The following is a 19449-nucleotide window of genomic DNA, read 5'->3' on the forward strand; positions in this document are numbered from 1 at the left end:
TCTGTCAGCAACAGGTTGCAGTGAACACTTAAACAACATGCGTGTTAGGGTGAAGAAGGTGAGGGAACAGCAACACACACCTGAGCCCCCCTTACGACACACCTCGAAACGGACGTTCCTTTCTCCAGACACCCCAAAAACCTGCAGCCCCCCCAGCCCCCCTTTTCCCTATCATCTCCTCTAGCGCTTTCGGGAGGATGTCCAAACTATCTAAAACTGGCTCCGCCCCATAGACAACCTGTCTATAAAGTAGAGCTTGGGTTTTCCTGAATTAATCCTGAATTGATGCAGGAAGTTGTTACATCAAGCCGAAAAAAACACTTAAAACTCAAATTTGGAATTTAGTGGAAACTTGTAAGAATGAAGCAAAGAAAGGCAGTTAAGCTCCTACATTTCTAAATTTTACTTGTTCAGAGCTTTACTTTAGCTAATATCCCAACAAGATTAATTTAGTACAGCGAGCTGGACTAGAAAGCTTCCAGTGATGTCTTGAATAAAAAGGCTGGGACTTTCAGGTGTCGCAAATTGTACCACATGTCAGACTTGCGTTCATGGTCACAGCTATTCATGTTCACAAGGTTTTGATTTTGGACATTTCCAACCAAAATGCATAAAATGAAGTGTTCCTTTGAAGTTTGTTAATTTGTAAAACACTTCAAGTGCCGACAAGAACGCATAATGGATAGGACTCCTGTGAAGGATCTCAACAGACATGATCTCCACAGACCTGCAGACATGCACGGAGGAGGTTTTCTGCATGGAAGTTGGAATTATGTTTGAACACATTCCTACAGATGCATTTTTCTCTGGAAACTCTTGCGGCTCCAACTTCACCACCTCCAAACTCCAGTGTAACCCTGACTAGGGCCTCTGAGGTGCAGCTTCACATCTGGAGTGGACCATAAATCATCAGACCTCCATCTCCATATAAGAGCAGCTGGAAGTCATTTGAGGGGGGGGGGGGGGGGGGGGCAGTGAGAAGTGCAGTAGTTTGGTCTTGGTTGTGTTTGTGCAGCAGGAAGTGAAAGCTGATGACAAACAGAAAACAGCAGGAAGTAGGATTTGTGGCCATGAGGAAAACAGAGTTCAAACACACACGCCGGAGATGACTTCACTGTCCTCAGGAAAAGAGAGTGCCATACCAAAAATGTTAAACGGGAGTTATGTTTCACGTCGGGGGGAGACTGGGGGTGGTCCGCCGGAGCTGGATAGTGATTGGGGGGATTTCCATCCACCCTCTGTTTAAGCAGAGAATATGGAGACAGAAAAATGCTGAGGCTTAACTCCTCACTCCCAGACTTGTCTGGGCATTAAAACACAGAAGCCTGCAGAGGAAGTGTGCCCACTTGAGCAGTTGATATGTCGTTTTGAAATTTTACAAATCAAATTATAAAATTTAGAGCTTAAACCTGGGCTTTTGTGGAAACTTAAATTTTAAAAGCACAAATAAGGTAAAAAAGAAGACCAAAAAATACAAATGTGGTTTAAAGTCCCACCCGATCATCTTTTGATCTATTTCAAAAGCATTTCCAGGGTTTTATCATTATTATTATGCCATTTTTAGCCAAAATTGAGAAGACTTTTGTTTTCTAGGACATAGTTTCAGCAGAGCAGCAGTAGTTTATTACAAATTTGCCTCTAAGCTCTGGGTGGGCCTGTTGGCACCAAGCAATCTCGCCCCCACTTCCCGTCAACCATCTGTTTACTCGCTCTCCCACTAGCTTACAGCCCCTCACGACCACAACCTAACATTACCGGTGCAACAAAAATGGGACATAATGATATTGGAGCTACCCAGCCGTACAGTTTGGGTCCAGATTCCAGCTCAGACGAGGAAAACAAAGACGTACTTGGATCTATTTGTCTGCAGGTGGATGCATCAGATTGGGGCGGAGCTTGTGGCTCGCCGATTGTAGTTTTTGCATAACGAGTACGACCTTTTTTAAACTGCATTTTTTTCATCTGCTCCTAATTCACCACAATTTTTAAAAAAATATACTTACAAACACAGTTTTAATCTTAATTTTCTTTATATTTGTCCTCCATCATGGGAAAAATGATACAAGAACACACAATTTTCATTGGAGTCGGTTTTAACAACTTCCAAGTTGGATCATGTCCTGCAGCCTCTGGTTAAAAATGGGTGGCACAGAAACAAACAGCACTTCTCATCTTTGAAATGTCTCAACAAAAAAACAGCATCCTAAAGTCACTACTGAAATATTACATTTAAACTGTACTTAAATGCTTAAATAAACCTAAAATAAAAATAAAATCAAATTGAAAACTGAATCTGCATTAGGGGCGCTATGGCAACCGCCGCCATCCTGATTGTCAGTAATATATTGGCTGTGCCGTCTATTTCCAGAGAGAGGATCACATCATCATGTTTTGAATTGAGTTACGCTGGCGCTGCTCTTTCTCCTGGTGCCGCCTGCCATCAATGATGGACTTTCAGAACCATCCAGAACAAATACCCGTAGTCTATTTTAAAAAAAAAAATCTTTACACTGCAGAGGCTGTTTGTTGGACGTCCCTGCTTTCATCTGACTTTAGAAGACGACAACCTCACATCATTACCCTCCACCTCCGTGCTTCACAGCTGTGAGAAAGGACTTGGACAGAAGTGCTGTGTTTGGTTTGCGTCTGTTTCCATCACGTGAACCTTCTCCTCCGTTTATCGCTGAACAACCTTCACCTGCAGCTGACACGCTGCAGATCAAACGGCCAGTCAAACATTAACTCAAAAAGCTTTGAACCTGCCAGTTTTTTGTGTTTGTTTGTGTTTTATATTCACATGGAGTGTGGAGGAGAAAATAACGAAATTGAGTTAACTGCTCAGAACAAAGAGTCAAAATCCTTCCAGGTTGATTTCTGTGAGGGTTGCTCAAGAGCAAAGAGATTACAGGACAGTCTGGAATTGTTCTGGAGGATGGATCAGATCCTGCACAACTGGGACGCCTCATGGCTCCAGAACTCTGCCAGCCTGGGAACGCCGCCAACTGCTAATATTTGCTGCTCTGACGTACGCCTCTGTGAGGTTTGGCCCTTTCAGTCAATAACAGATAATCTATCAGTGTTGAAGGCTGATCTGTTATTGGTGACCGACCAGTCGGACCAACACCTTCTCCCATCATGACGACGGTTCTCGGCAGACATGATCCTGAAACAATATTTGGCTCTCAGAAAAAGTTTCACTCCAAACAGAGGTTTCAGGTTTCCCCCCTCTTTTTGTGTTTTCCTTTTCACACTGAGTGACATTAATCTTCACCCAGCGGGGGCCGAGTGACGTCCACTTGTTGATGTGGACATTGGTCTGTCATGAAATTAGCTTGGAGGAGCTCTGCAGAAGATCCAAAGGTCCCTGGTGGGTCTAACATTAGAAGGCAGTTTTTATGGCACAGCGCCCACAAACACCCCCCACCCCCTCATCTGGCGATCCCACACGGAGGGGCGGGGGCAGCAGATGTGAAGGCCACCACTGTGGCATCTGAGGCCGCTCTGAGGGTTGCACGGTCCCGCCTCCACACAGCACTTGGTGATTGGCTAAAAGCCTTTTTATTGTTCTTTCTAAGGAAGCTGGAATTGCTGTGATGGAGCTGATTATTTCCTGGAAAGTAGTGCCATTTGTCAGCATAAGAGGCACAGTGGATCATGTGAGTACAGTATATCATATAAGCAAAGGGCTAACTTAATGCCTCTATCCTTCAGCAAACACAACACCACCAGAAAGATAACAACTTTTCCCCTTCAACACTAATAGAATGTTGCATTCCAAAGAAAAAAAAAGCTTGCTATAAACTGCAGCATCATAAGGTTTTAGTTTAAAACCACATCCAGAAGCTGAAAAATGTATCCACTGTTTACAGATCTACTATTTAGTCTTGTATATACTATTATATATACTATTGCTCAGTCAATGCTGACATCAATGTTAACAGCAAAGTCATTTTCTGCTTCAAAAACTCAATAAAAACAGATCCTGTACTTTTATGAATTAATGTAGCATCTTTTATATGATACAATGAGGCAGCCCCATGACCCTGAGAGGACTGAACAAGTTTAGAAAATGCATGGATGGATTTGTCTTGAACTTGAAAACTTTAGTTTTCAGGGAACCTAAATATATGAAATATCACAGATGACCTAAAAGATGAAAAAAATTTGATTAATCAATATTTGATATTTGAAGAGTCAATATTTGAATTTTTATTGTATCAATTTAACAAAATATGAATACTTATACTTGCACTTCAGTTATGTCACAAGTGACCTTTAATTCGACATGTTTTGCTTACATACACCTTTAGTCTTAAAAGTATAGACATTTTAAGCCTTGTAGTTGTTGGGCTTTGTTGGGAATAAGGTTTTAGGAGAGCCGGTGTAAAGTAATACCATCATAGTTGAAAATAATACAAGCGAAAAGTCTTTTTTTTTTGGTCAAATCAATGATTTCTCTTGCCTACTTCTTGATAATGTTTTTGAAGTTGACGATGTTTTCTGTGTTGTACTTGGGAGAAATAATCGGATTTCATTTATATATTTTCCTTCTTTCGAAATGTCTTTTTATATTTTATTGCTAAGTTGTTGTGTAAAAATGTCTGCTGTTAATTTGCTTAATATTAAATCTTCTTTTTATGTTTTTTTTATTGTGAAGCACTTTGGTTCCCTGATGGTATTATGAAACTGGAAACTGTGTAACTGGAATAAAGTTCATTCATTCATTAATTCATAAATGATTCATTAAATGAAGGGGTGGACATTAATCTCCAGAGTCATAGGTAGTTTTAGTTTAACATAGCAAACAGAACTCTTCGTCCAGTAATAAAATCAAATAGTTAACATGTCTCTTCAATCTGGAATATTTCCCGAGGCCTTAAAAACTGCAGTCATTAAACCTCTCCTGAAGAAGAGCGGTCTTGATCCCACTGTACTGAATAATTACAGACCTATCTCTAATCTGCCATTTTTAGGAAAAGTCCTTGAAAAAGTTTACCAACAGCTCACCAACTTTCTCTTATTAAACAATTCATTTGATGTTTGCCAGTCAGGTTTTAGACCCCATCATAGCACAGAAACTGCTCTTATCAAGGTAACCAACGACATCCGCCTGAACACTGATGATGGCAAAGTCACTGTCTTAAGGCCTGTTCACACCGGGACGAATTTCGCCGGCGATTTTCGCCGACGTTTAACGCCTCGTGACTAAACAAAGGGCACCAATGAGAGTGTGCACACCGACGCGAAAAAACGCCACGCGTTAAAGCTTAAAAAAAAAAAACGCCTCGGGTTCGTTTTTTTTTTTCGACGCGTCGCGTCGAAATCTACTCGACCAATGAGAATGGCGCTTTTGCTCACGTGTCTGGAGCTTCTGAAGTTACAGTAAAACACAACTTGGGGGCGCTCAAACACAAAACTGCCTTGCTGAGCACACATACCAGCGAAGAAGATAGACGCCAAGTAGCGTCTACACACAGCCGCGAAGCAATAATGACGGACATTCTAAAATATCCCCGAACCAAGCACCAGTTCGAGCTACTGGTGCTTGAAATATTCATGTTTTCTTTGTTTGATTCTGACAAGCGTGTAAATACTTGCTCTCTTCTTCTGAGTGAAAAGCGACTTTAAGAAGCGTAAAGTTGCGCAGCGCCACCTTGTGTACAGGAGTATTTCTGTTTTACATTAAGCGCCATCTAATGTCAGGGAATGAAATTGCATGTTCACTCCACTCATCGTCAGCGAAAATCGCCTGGGTGTGAACACAAAAAACGTGGCGAAAAACGCTGGCGAATAACGCCTGGCGAATATTCGTCCCGGTGTGTACGGGCCTTTAATCCTGCTAGACCTGAGTGCTGCCTTTGATACTGTTGATCATGGGATCCTTTTGCACAGACTCCAAGACTGGGTTGGCATCTCTGGATCTGCCCTAAGTTGGCTCAAGTCTCATCTAGAAGACAGGAAATATTTTGTTGAAATTGGGAGTTGTGTCTCAGACTACATGGCCTTGACTTGTGGTGTGCCCCAGGGATCGATCCTGGGACCCCTTCTGTTCAACCTCTACATGCTGCCACTAGGTTAGTTAATACGCAGTAATAACATATCCTATCACAACTATGCAGATGATCCTCAGATCTACGTGTCACTGACAACAGGTGAATATGGGCCGGGGGATTCACTCAGCCACTGCCTCCAACAGATCAGTGCGTGGATGTAGAACAACTTTCTCCAGCTAAACTCAAACAAGACCGAAGTTATTCTTTTGGGCCCACAGAAACAAAGAGAAAGTGTCAGCAGCTACCTTCATTCTCGGTCTCTTAAACCCTCAAATCAAGTCAGAAATCTAGGGGTAATCATGGACTCTGACATAAACTTTAACAGCCATTTCAAATCAGTACCATCAGCTGCATTGTACCATCTGAAAACATTGCCAAAATCAAAAACATAGTGTCAAAGCCAGACCTGGAGATACTTATTCATGCATTTGTCTCCAGTAGGTTAGACTACTGTAACGGCCTGCTCACTGGCCTCTCCAAACGAGCTGTAAAACAGCTTCAGTACATCCAGAATGCTGCTGCTCGAGTCCTGACCAGAACCAGGAAGTATGATCACATTAGTCCTGTGCTCAGGTCTCTGCACTGGCTCCCTGTACCTCAAAGAATAGACTCCAAAGCAGCTTTGCTTGAGTACAAGTCTCTCCATGGCCGAGCACCAAAGTACATCTCTGACATGTTAGTGCCATATGAACCATCTCGTACTCTGAGGACCTCAGGGACCGGCCTCCTGTTGATTCCCAGAGTCAGAACTAAACAAGGGGAATCAGCGTTTCAATATTCTGCAGCTAAAATCTGGAACAGCCTCCCTGAAGTCGTAAGACAGGCCTCTTCTGTGTTCATGTTCAAATCTAGACTTAAAACATTTCTGTTTAGCCGCGTATATGACTGAAAGGTCCTATCTGCACTTTTCTTTCCTTTCCTTCCTTTCTTTTTAAATCAATTTTCAAATTTTTTTTTCTTTTCTTTTAAAGTAAATTTTACGTTGATTATTTCGATGATTTATTGTGATTTTAATGCATTTTTCTATTTTGTGAAGCACCTTGAATTACTTTGTGTACGAATTGTGCTATACAAATAAACTTGCCTTGCCTTGCCTTGCCTAATGAAGTCATCCTGTGACAAATTGTTATCAAGCGGATGTAAAGATTTAATTTGCAGGTCTCTGTGCTCCTGAGGTCATCCTGACACTCACCTTCATAAAATGAAAAAAAAAAAGCTTTAAAGTAGCTGGAGACACTGATCTAATGGGAGAGAGGCTGCAGCTCAGGTACTTTTATTTTGAAAAGTAGAACGAGATCAAAGCATCAGAAGCATTGAAGGAGCTAGAAAAGCTGAGATTTACAGACATGATCTGCAGGATTCCTCCTAACAGCTGGCAGTTTAAACCTCCAACAGGATGACTGCAGTGCTTCACACTAATATTCTGTATGTGGCATATTGCTGTTATGAGGTTAGAATTAGTCCTTGCTGTTTGGAAATGTTGCTAAGGGCAGTAACAATGTCAGGTTTTTGACCCGACGTGCTCCACTGTGGGATCCACAGGAAGCAGGTTTATTACAGAGCATGGCAGATTGTCAGGACGTGGCATGCCCTCCGCCATCATCCTCTGAACACTTCCCACACTCACCCAGAGAAGCAGGAACATCCAGGTTTGGGCGTGTTGGAGCAAGTTTCTGGCATGCTGTTGTGGTAAACCCTTGGATCCTCAAAACAAATGGAGTAAAAACTAGCATTTACGTCAAGGTTTCTGCAATAAATTTACTAATAGCTTTGATTAAACCGCTAGAACAGCGCCACTCTTGTGGAAGCTTCTGCTAAACTTTTGTTTTTATTTTTAAATTTAACACTGGAGACATTCTTACGACTACCTTCAGTCGCCGCCAAAGCAGCTCTGCGTCAAAATGCAACACTGTAGCCGATATGCAAAGCTGCTTTCCTCCGTGTCCGAATCAGCCGTTTCATGCTGAATGTGTGAACATCAAAAGTTACGATACGTCAAAGCGTGTTATTTTAGTACTGGTGACAGCTTCACTTCTAAAGGCTTTAACAGCTTTACGAGTGATTTTGAATCTTGAGATCTATCACCCTGCTTGTCTTCCGGCTGTTTCTAAATCCACTCACTAGATTGGCTGAATCGGGTGATCAAAGGTTTCAATTGGCCAAACACACTTGATCCAGGTCATCATAACCAGTATGGATGTTTGGAAAATAAACAGGATGGTAGATCTCAATGATCATGGCTGAACATGTTCCTAATGTACCCTGAAAAAAGAAAAGCTGTTTTCCACTTGTGAGCAGAGGACAGAGACCTATGGAACAGACGGAAACCTGAATATGGAGGTACTGAACCACTTGTTAGAAGTGAGGATGATAAAAACCATAGCCATTAAATTGAGGAATGACCCATCACAGATGACATAACTCAACAGGTTTAGAGCAGTGACCATTTGACACAGACTTTTGCAACACCCATTTTTGGCCTATTCAAAGAATTCTGTTTTAGGTTTTAACTCCTTTAACAGGTTAAAGTGGGACTCAATTGTTCACCTCTGTTTGATACACAAACTGCATTAATTTGAGCTAAACTACCTGATTTCGTTCATGATTGGCATTGCTCTGCTCTTCCAGAGCACTCTTGTTCTTGGGTTTGTTCTCCTCTGCAAACATCATGGTCCACAGAGATTCCTATCTAACCTCATCTTTCAGTCTGTCCAGCACCAGAGCATTGAAGAAAGAACTCAAACTGATCCTTGGTGCCGTCCCACCTCCACTGTGAACTCCTTTGTCACATTTACAGCACACCTCAACACTGTCTTCCGGCTCTCAAACATGAAGAACCTGAACATACTTCTCTGCCATTCTGGACTTCCTTATCCTTAAAGCAAATATCTCCTGTTGTTCCTAAATATTCACTTCTGCCCTCAGCTTAGCTTTTGTTTCCCAAAACTTCATTGTGTCTCTGTAGGTTCTTCAAGCGTTATCAAACTAAAAAAAATGTGACCTTTAACAATTACTCAGGTAGTTTTCAAAGTAAACAAGAACAGTATAGCATTGCTTAGCAATTATAACTATCTGGAAGTATTTGGCACAGACAAAGACTGTTTTGGCAAATAAAATGATAATTTTTTCAGAATTATATGTTTCTTTTTTTACTTAACTTTCTTTAGCTAATTCAACATTTAGCAAGAAATGTACCGGTAAATACATCCGTTTTATTAACTGATTCTAATACGCTTTTTGGTACTTCAGCATTTTCGGTGAACGCTCTTTATGGCAATTCCAAACTAAAATTGATCATTTATTTAGGATTAATTTCAGTTAAATAAAACAGCTTTTGTGTCCGTTTCTGGTAAAGGCTGGTGTTGCAGACTGATGTGTTTAGAACTAGCATTTCTCCAGTTATTATTGGATTCATCAGTAAATATCAAATGTCTTTTGGCCCCTTACGGCTAAAGACAAATATCTGCAAAACGCTGCCCTTTCAAGCAGCCGTTACTTTGTTATACAATGTGGAAGAGAGGTAAAGAAAAAAAAGTAAAGAAATATGATCGGAGACGGTGTTCTGTTTACACTCTGATAAACGGACAATAGATGAAAAGGAAGCTGGCCTAAACCGAGCACTCAGATGAGTGATGCTTTCATTCAGGATGTGGAAAGTCTTCCACTTCCCAAACACAGAGGCGGAGCTCTGTCAGTCAGCTGTGAAGGAAACACTGGGAGTGGTTCGTTGCCACGTCGCCTGCGTCTTCATGATAACACAGTACTGGAGCTAAATAAAGGGTTTAACAAGACGAGTTCCCTAAATGAGTCTATTAATATCCATCACTCATTCTGTTATAACAAGATCCAGATTGATGATTGAAATCTAACATCTACTTGAAGAAGAAAACTTCTTTACGTTTTTCTGTCTATGTTCCATGCAGAGTTCTGGTGGGGCGCTGTTTTCTGTCCCTCTTTCTCATCTAACTGAAGACGTCTGGTGAGACTGCTTTGAGATATTAGCACCAAAATGAGTAGAAATATGTGAAAGAACATCCTTGGAACGGAAATCCAGTTGAGGATGGTATGGCTAATCAACACAGTCCTGAAAATCAAACATGGTGCTCAAATAAAATGGTCTTTCATACACTTGGCTTGGGTAAAGAGCATCCCGGACAAACCCCCAATTACATTATGCCAACAAGACTGTTGGTGTAGGGCTTTAAGGGACAGTCGCAGAAGACTCAATAGATTCCTTTTGATGCTGTTTATAACTAATGTGGAAAGCTTTGATGAAAAGATGCCTTAAACTGAATCACTTTTATGTTACAAAAATAACAATTGCTCCTTTTCGAACTGGTATGCAATTATTTTTTAGGTTGGTACTGGTAAATAGCAACCTTTATTACCAATAAAATAAAGTTCTGCAAATACTTTTATTTCAGCATCATTATTTTAAGCAGCGTTATAGTTTGAAAACAAAAAGAAAAAAAACACAAAGGAACAAGATTTTAACAGTCACCTGTCAATGCAAAGACCACACCTCTATTTCAGTACAATTTTTATTTTTGATTTTAAAAAAATTCAAACTAAAATAGAACTTTCTCCAGAATATTTGTCATTATTAGCCAGAGCAAGAATCCAGACTGTCAAGATATCTATTGCAGAAAGAGTGAACCAGATCTGACACACTTTTGCAACTAGTGGTCACCTGGGGAACTGACCTGGCTCCAGTTTTTTTTATCTTTGATAAAAATAAAAAGTTAAAAATAAAAATAAACTCTGCTTCAACCATAAAGTCAAAGTGCCGCGTCTTGGCTTGACCAAAAGCAGAAGGAGCAGAATACACGATGCTGATATTTGATGCTTATGACACTAAAACTGGTGGAGAACAGCAGATTTCAGTTCAGATACATCCAGGTTCAAAACCAGGGGCCTGTTGCACAAAAGTAGGATAAGGGATTAAGCCAGGGTATCTTGGTGATCCTGGCTCAATTGATCCCCAATCCGGTTGCACTAAAGCTGGATAGGGGGCAGGAGGATATGTTATGGTATAAGTTACCATGGAGATTTATTCTGTGGAGCTAGCCTGCTCCAGACCAGGCTAAATTCCAGGATCTATTTAATCTCATCCCTAATGTCAGTCAGCAGTCGCCACAAATGGAAACCAATAGTTATTTCACTGCTCACTATACATTGTTATCACATATAACTAGACCCGCTGTCATTATTTAAACGTTTGTGATCATTAATTTCAATCATTTTGGATAAATAATGAGTTTTAGATGATGTTGCTATCATTAGATAATTTACAGTTTCCCATAGACTACAAGGCTATATATAAAATGATAGAATATTAGGGCCACAGAGGGAAAAAAAAGACAAGTCATAATATTGTAACCAGTTGTTTTAAAGGAGGACAGTTGTTAAAATGACAGATGTGGGGCATTTCGTGAAATTGTACTTCAGTATGGTTTCATAAACGAAGACATGCTGATGTGCCAGAATATGAAGTATCACATTTTCATAACTATCAAAACTGTAAAAAGAATATGTTGCTTTTCTGCAGAAAGAACCAGCCTCATAAATTTATGACTTTATCCTTTTTTCCTTAGTGGGCCCTAGTACTCTGTCATATAAAATAATACACATTCCATTAAAATATGAAAACACAATGTGTAACATTATGTTCCTTTATTGAATAAGGACAAAACAAAGCAGGTCAACTACACTCAAAAAACGTTCACTTTGAATGAACATAAAAAAATATGGAAATGATTTCCACATGATTAGACAGCGTTACTTGAACAAAAATGAATCATATTGGTCCTACTTAATGTACTTAGGTTCAAACTAATAAATTTAAGTTGATTCAATCTAAATATTGCAGTTGGACCCAACTGTAAATTAATATTGTTGCTCACTCTCAAAGGATAAAAGTTGATCCAACTTAATTGAATCACTCCAATTGGTCACACCTCATTAAATTAAGTTTATTCAACTTAAATTTGTATGACTACCTAATGCAATTTATGTTGATATAACTTAGTTTTTTGCTTTACTTTTATTTATACATCTGACATTGATAAAGTTTTCCAAGGTTTCAACCAATGGGTCTTTTAATTTTCACATCAAAGACATGAAATACGCAGTAATGTCCCACATGACAAGACAGGAGTTCAAATAATGCAAATTCTGTTTTAAATTACATGAACAGTTTACCGCACAAGGGGTTTGGTCATCATCCTCTCCCACACTCTAACTCATGGTGCAGAAAAGAAATGAACATATCAGTTTAAATCACTAGTTAAAACAGAGTAAAACAGCTAGACAATAAAACCCATGGACAAAAACTCACACTTAGACCCCAATCTGCCCAGATAGACAAAGAAAATGGAATCCCACAATTCCTTGCGATTACTAATGCATCCAATTTAACGGTATCATATTGGATCACCATGATTGAAATTAGTAACTTTTAAATGGATTATTTTTATGTACGATCGACATGATTCATTCACGTAAGATTTACAAACATAACATTTTCTGGTTGAAATGACAACTTACATTTTCATAAAATTAATTGGCTGGTAATTTAATTTAAAAAAATCTTGAGTGTGCTTTATCACTGTGGTGGTGTTGCCTTTCTTCTTAATTATATCTTTTACCTCCTCGTATGCCTCCATGAGGATTTGTGCTTCCGACGGGGAAAGGTACGCGGCTCTAGTTGCCATGGTAAATCAGTTTATCTGTGATCTTCGGCGGGGTCTGTTGGAGTGAGCCGTGAGTGCGCACCTATCCAGGATTGGTTACACCTGGCTTGATGAATCCGTGTCTGCTCATCCTGGCTTGGTCTTTGTGCAACCGATTAAGCCTGGACGCACATGTTTTGGCTTCATTGAGCTCAGCTCAGTCATTTATCCCCCCCGGATGTCTTAATTCTATTATTGTGCAACAGGCCCCAGATCTCCAATCTTTCACTGAAACACAAAGTTGTAAATATGGGGATTACCCCTCTTTTTCACACAGAAGATAAGCTTTTTTTTTCTTGAGTAAAGGTAAACAATTAATCAGAAACAGACACTTTAACAAAGTTCTGCTTCCAAGTTTCTATTCAAACTTTACCCCAGATGTCAATATTGATTTTTGAAATATTACCCATGAGGATGCCAGACCTGAGAAACAATTTTCAGCAGATGTTAGAAACACGTTTTCCATGATGACCTAATCATAACAACTAAATATAAGAACTTTCTTTTTATTTGGTCAAAATAAGAGTATGTGTCTTATAGTTTCTGAGCTTCTTTCAGTTCCTGTTGAAATTCTGGTTAATCTCTAGACAGTCTGGTGCAGTTTTCACCTTGCGGGTGTTTTTCTCGCCGTGTAGGAAGGAAGGTGCTGCACTGTAATGTGTCTCTGTGTTTATCAAATGCCTGTCATAGAGACGAGTTGCCGTGACCGCAGAGCTCCACCTTCACTTCCTTTACTCGCTGTTCAAGTGTTAATTCCTCTGGATCTCCTCTCGCAACAGGAAGCTGCTGGAGACGGTGGACATCTCTGCTCTAGTGCCACTTCACATCCTCCAACCCTCTCAGGAAAAGTCAAATTGGTGGACGTGCACTTACTGTACGTCCACGAAGACCAGAGCAGGAAACTGTTCACTATAGGTCATGACACCAAGACTGTTCTGACTTCGGCTGAGAGGCCCAGACTGGAACTAAACATAAAGTATGAAGCCGGAAATACAGGAAAAAGAAATGACAAACTCTTCAAGATTAAGTGCTTTCTGCGTCCAAGAAGCTCTGTGAGCCAGACGACGGTTAAGGGGTGACAGCTGGATATAGAGAAGCTCCCACAAGTTATATAAGAAGATAAATGTTAACACAGAGAGGGCAGAGAAAACTCCCAACATTTTTCAAGTTTTACTCCTTTTCTGTTTTTTCCCTGTTTAGAGAAAAAAAGGTCTAAATTTGAAGAGAAACATCTCCTACCACATTTTCACGAATGAGTCAAAAAGTAATTCAGGAATCACAAGAAATGCGGAACCAACACAAATCATCAAAAACCTCACTGCAGACATCACAAGTCATCAACAAATATAAAAAGCAGAAAGAGGACAAAAGTCAACAACAATCAGCAGAAACAAACAGAAGACCAGCTCCTCTTAAAAGTTCTGCAAACCATCTTTAAAACTCGTGGAGATCTGAGCTTTCAAGCTGTAGCCCCCAAAATCTGGAATGTCTGACTTTGACCCTCCATGTAGCTCAATCTGTTAGGTTTTTTAATTCAGATATTTTTATTTAGATAGGCTCCTGGCTAACTTTTAATTCTGACTGCCTTGTTATTTGTTTTCATTAGTATTGTATATTATCGAAAATTAGGGGTGTAAAAAAAATCGATTCGGCAATATATCGCAATACTTCATTTGGCGATACTTGTATCGATTCAAAATGCTGCCAGGACAATATTTATTTAATTATTTTGGGGGGTCCTTCAGTGTCTGACTCTTGTTGTCCATTTCACCCTCCGACCGCTAGTTGGCAGCAGAGAACACGGAGCCTCTTTGAGCAGCTCTGCTCTGCACAAAACAACAGGAAGACTGCAGCCAGAGGCAGCTTGTTCTGTTGTTATGAGACATGAACTATTTAGTTTTTACTTGGGGTGGATACCAAACAGACACTCTGAGCCATGATGTTGCCAGTAGGTTATAAAAAAGTGGATTGCTGTGCTTTTTGGCGGCTCAGATAAATACGAGTGAAGCACGGCAGCGGCTAATGCGCTTAGCATCGGCTTAAATGCTATCCGCAAAGCGGGCCAAAGTTCTGCAGAACCTCCCAGCAACAGATTGTAGTTTAGCGACCTGCTGGATCAAAGGGATGTGTGCAACCCTCTGAAAAAAGGCCGACATTGTCAGATCGTGGCGAGGAGCGTTACCAGTTACTTCCGTGTGTGAAAAGCGTGGCTGCAGGTGCAGCAGAGCAGACTGATGTAAACAAAGCCCCTTTTTTGTCACATTAAAGCAACTTACCTTAGTTCAGTCATGCTGCCTCATCATCACAGTTTATTGTTTCTGGAAAGACTTAGTGTGTCCCCCCCACCCCACCCTTTATTTTTAAAGCATTATTGAGTACGGTGGCCCAGAAGGGTCACAACACAACACATTAACTTTACACACAACACATTAACTTTACACACAACACATTAACTTAACACACAACACATTAACTTTACACACAACACATTAACTTTACACACAACACATTAACTTTACACACAACACATTAACTTTACACACAACACATTAACTTTACACACAACACATTAACTTTACAAACAACACATTAACTTTACACACAACACATTAACTTAACACACAACACATTAACTTTATGTGTTGTGTGTAAAGTTAATGTGTTGTGTGTAAAGTTAATGTGTTGTGTTGTGACCCTTCTGGGCCACCGTAATTCAGGCTCCTGAACTGTTTAAAAGCACTAGAGAAGCTACATTAAGCAATTCTGAAAATAAACAGCATTTTATTTCCCCAAAGGAAACTTATTGGTTAAGGCTCATTCATTATTTGTTTTTTCTTACACTAAAAAATATTTTTTTTTTGCAAATCAGACAATGTTGACTGTTCTCTTTCTATATTTTAACTTACCAAAATAAAAGCACTATGAATTTGTTTTGGTAAACGCAACTTATATATGAGATACAATTGCAGTGCTTAACATTGTGATCATTAAATTAACTGAATTTGACCATTTTAATACAGTGGAAGACATTAAAATTCAGTTTGAGTTTTTTCAGTCATATTTAAAAAAAAAACAGAAAGGAAATATGTTTCGGTATAATATCGGGATATGTATCGTATCGCGGGGCGCGTACGTATTGTATCGCCAGACTCTTGCCAATACACACCCCTGTCGAAAATGATTTATTTATTTTATTAAACTTGTATGCCTGCTTTGTAAAGCACTTTGTGGTATTTTACCAGTAAAAAGTGCTACATCGATATATTTCTCCTTCTCCTTCTTCTTCTTCTTCTTCAAAAGCAAACAGAAGACCAACACAAGTCATCAACAACAAGCAGAAACTGAGAATTTTACCAATTGACCTATGAAGCATGTTTTTGGACTGGAATGCTTAAAGAAAACCCACATGTGCATCAGGACAACATGTAAACTCCACACAAAAAGAACCTGGCTGGGATTCAAACCAGGGCCTTCTTACCCTGAGGCAAGGATGCCAACCACTACACCACAGTGCTACCCATATAAAAAATAATCAGCAGAGTTCAATAACACAAAAAGTCCATAACACTTTTAAATGTTAACTAAAAATGTGCCTTTTTGGAATTACTTTTGTTACTCAGTGGTTAGTGGAATTTTATTTTCGTTTACTTGTTTTACTGCATTCTTATCTGACTTTTATGAATCTTTATTCCTTTTTGTAATTTATTTTATTTTTTTGATGTTTATTCTTAATTTGCCTAATTTGCCTAATTCTAAAATAATGACAAACTAACAAAAACTACCACAAATTCTAATAATAACAAACATTTCAAACCATCACAAGCCAACAAAGATAAGTCACAATCTGTCACAACCAAAACAAATAATTAACAAGAAAAAAATGTTTGGTTGTTCTTTTCTTATTTCACTTCAAAATCTGCTTTATTTCAAATGATCCTCAGTGAAATGTTGGTATGCTTTGCTAGGTTTTTGGACTTTTTTTTGTAATAAAATAATCTTCAATTCCTATTATATAGGGCACAGAGGAGGGTATGTTGTACTTGGATGCAATCTATTGTACATTCAGCATAGCCTCATTGATAAACTAGAAACCACCATTGTTTCTCTTATTTCATAGTGCAATTTAAAATGAAAAGACTCATAAAACAGCCACTTTACTGAATTGTATTAGAATTTGCAGGTGTATACATAGAAGCATTAACATATTTTGGATTGATAATCTCTGATGTCATAGGTATTTAAGCAAAATTAATAAATAGTTAATTAAGTTAAAATATGATATAATAAAATAAAAACATAAAAAATGTCTCCAATCCATCTATCTTCAGAATCCCCTGAATTCCTGTCAGCATCACAGGGATGCTGGAGCCAACCCAACTACTGTAGGGCGAAGCCAGAGGACACCCTTAATAAGTTTCACAGAAATTATAATAAATAATACAATTTAAACAAAATTAAAAAAATGTAATCGCATCTCGCAGCCTATCATACTTTTTTGTGTGCAAAGCTGTTGGCTTAGACAGTGATCATCTGAGGAACTACAAAATGTGTCCTTATAGTTTCATTTTAAACACTGGATTGTTTTTACTTTTTTTTTTTTTTTAGATATTGAGTTATTCTTCTCAAACAGATTTAAAAAGAGAAAAATATTTCAAACACCTTGTGTACTTTTCTTTTTACTGCATCTAAAAAGGACACTGGTTATCATTGGGTGTTCCCCATATTCTGACATCGTTGGGGTTCCATAGATTCCAAAATTGTTAGGGTTCTACACATTTGACATTATTTAGAGTTCTATATATTCTGATATTGTTGGGTGTGATTCTAACGTCATGGGGGGGGGGGGGGGGGGGGGGTGTCACAGATACAGGCATTGTGGGGATTCTATGTTCTGACTTGTAGGGATTCTATAAATGGGACCATGTTGGGGGGGGGGGGGGGGGGTCTATAATCTGACATATTTTGGGGGGTTCTAGATATTCTAATAATATGGTTGTGGTTCCATGTCTCATGCAGGTTCTGATGCTTTATTCTAACCCAGTTCAGAGGACCTGGTCAAGGACTGCTCACTGTGACCAACGCGTTAAGGTGGTTTCCTGTTCCCTTAGTGCACTGACTGTCACTGTGGGACGGAGGTCCCGACCCGTGCAACACCTAGACTCACTTACCTGTTCTGAAGCGCAGGTCTGCGTCGTTCTCGGTGCCGAACCTTTTTAGAAGCTCCACGAACAGCAAACCAAAGGAGTTCTGGATCCCGAACACGGTTCCGTTACACCACATGGAGCTCAGCATGACCACCCAGCCCCAGCCGCCCTCCGGATGCACGAACCCTGCTTCCTCTGCCGGGGCTGGCGGCTTGTCAGGGGGCTTCTCCGAGCAGTCCCCGTTCTGCTTCCGCGGTGCCTCCTGCTGCTCCTCCGGCACCTCCTGCTCCTCCGGTACCTCCTGCTCTCCCCCCGGTACCTCCTGCTTGGTACTGGTGGGATCGAGCGGGTTCTCCTCTGTCATTCTGGCTTAATGTAAAGGCTTCTCTTAGTTCTGGCAGCACGTGTCCGCAACTGTCAAACAACTGCCGTTAACTATTATAAATAGAGCGCGAGGGGCGGGGCTTAGGGCCGCCCTGCAGCTGATTGGACCCCGAGCTTCACCATAAAGGATTCTGAGGAGCTCCGGGGGGCCAGATGTGCACGCAGCATCGGTTCTGCCCTCCCAAACGGTCCAGAACTTTGCCTCGGTTCTGACAGATGGGAGAAGCAGGAAAGCTTTTGATCAAAGCTAAACAAACAAGAAGACTCGGAGGTCCACAATTCATGCTGCTATATTACAAAGTTTGTGAAATGATAATCTTGCAAAGCTTGTTCACATAAAAGTTTATCAGGAATATATATATATATATATATATATATATATATATATATATATATATATATATATATATATATATATATATATATATATAGATATATATATATATATAGATATATATATATATATATATATTCTAACCTTGGTGGGTCTGGCCTGGCACTACAAATGAACCAGCTGCTAAGAGATGGGACTCACCCCGAATGGCTAACGGAAGGGCGAACGATCCTGATCCAGAAGGATCCCTATAAGGATGCAGTCTCATCCAACTACCGGCCAATAACCTGCCTCTCCACAACATGGAAGCTCAAGTCTGGCATCATTGCAACCAAGATAAATGGATCACACGGATCAATACATGAGTAATACACAGAAGGGCATGGGTAGACACTCCAGAGGAGCCAAACACCAACTCCTGGTTGACAGAACAGTCGCTCAAGACTGCAGGTCACGACACACCAACCTGTGCACAGCCTGGATTGATTACAAGAAAGCCTATGACTCAATGCCACACACTTGGATCACTGAATGCTTGGAGCTGGACAACATAAACAGGACTCTAAGAGCCTTCATGGGAAAGTCAATGAAGCTGTGCAAAACCACCATTGAAGCCAATGGGAAGCCACTTGTACAAGTGTCCATCAAATGTGGGATATACCAAGGTGATGCTCTGTCCCCACTGCTGTTCTGCATAGGTCTGAACCCCCTCAGCCAAATAATCAACAAGACTGGCTATGGACACTGACTCAGAAACGGGGCCAACATCAGTCACTTCCTCTACATGGATGACATCAAGCTAT

General features: G+C 40.0%; 1 protein-coding gene across 1 annotated transcript in view; it reads right to left on the bottom strand.

Moving 5' to 3' along the window:
- Positions 1–18357, bottom strand: part of slc16a10 (solute carrier family 16 member 10) — a 35207-nt gene extending 16850 nt beyond the window's left edge. The window contains exon 1 of the mRNA XM_004083616.4: positions 17953–18357. Within this exon, the coding sequence (XP_004083664.1) occupies positions 17953–18292 (340 nt within the window). The 5' untranslated portion in view covers positions 18293–18357. The remainder of the gene's footprint in view (positions 1–17952) is intronic.
- Positions 18358–19449: the final 1092 nt, after the last annotated feature.

Source organism: Oryzias latipes, chromosome 24, assembly GCF_002234675.1.
Source record: "Oryzias latipes chromosome 24, ASM223467v1".
Classification (NCBI taxonomy): Eukaryota; Metazoa; Chordata; class Actinopteri; order Beloniformes; family Adrianichthyidae; genus Oryzias; species Oryzias latipes.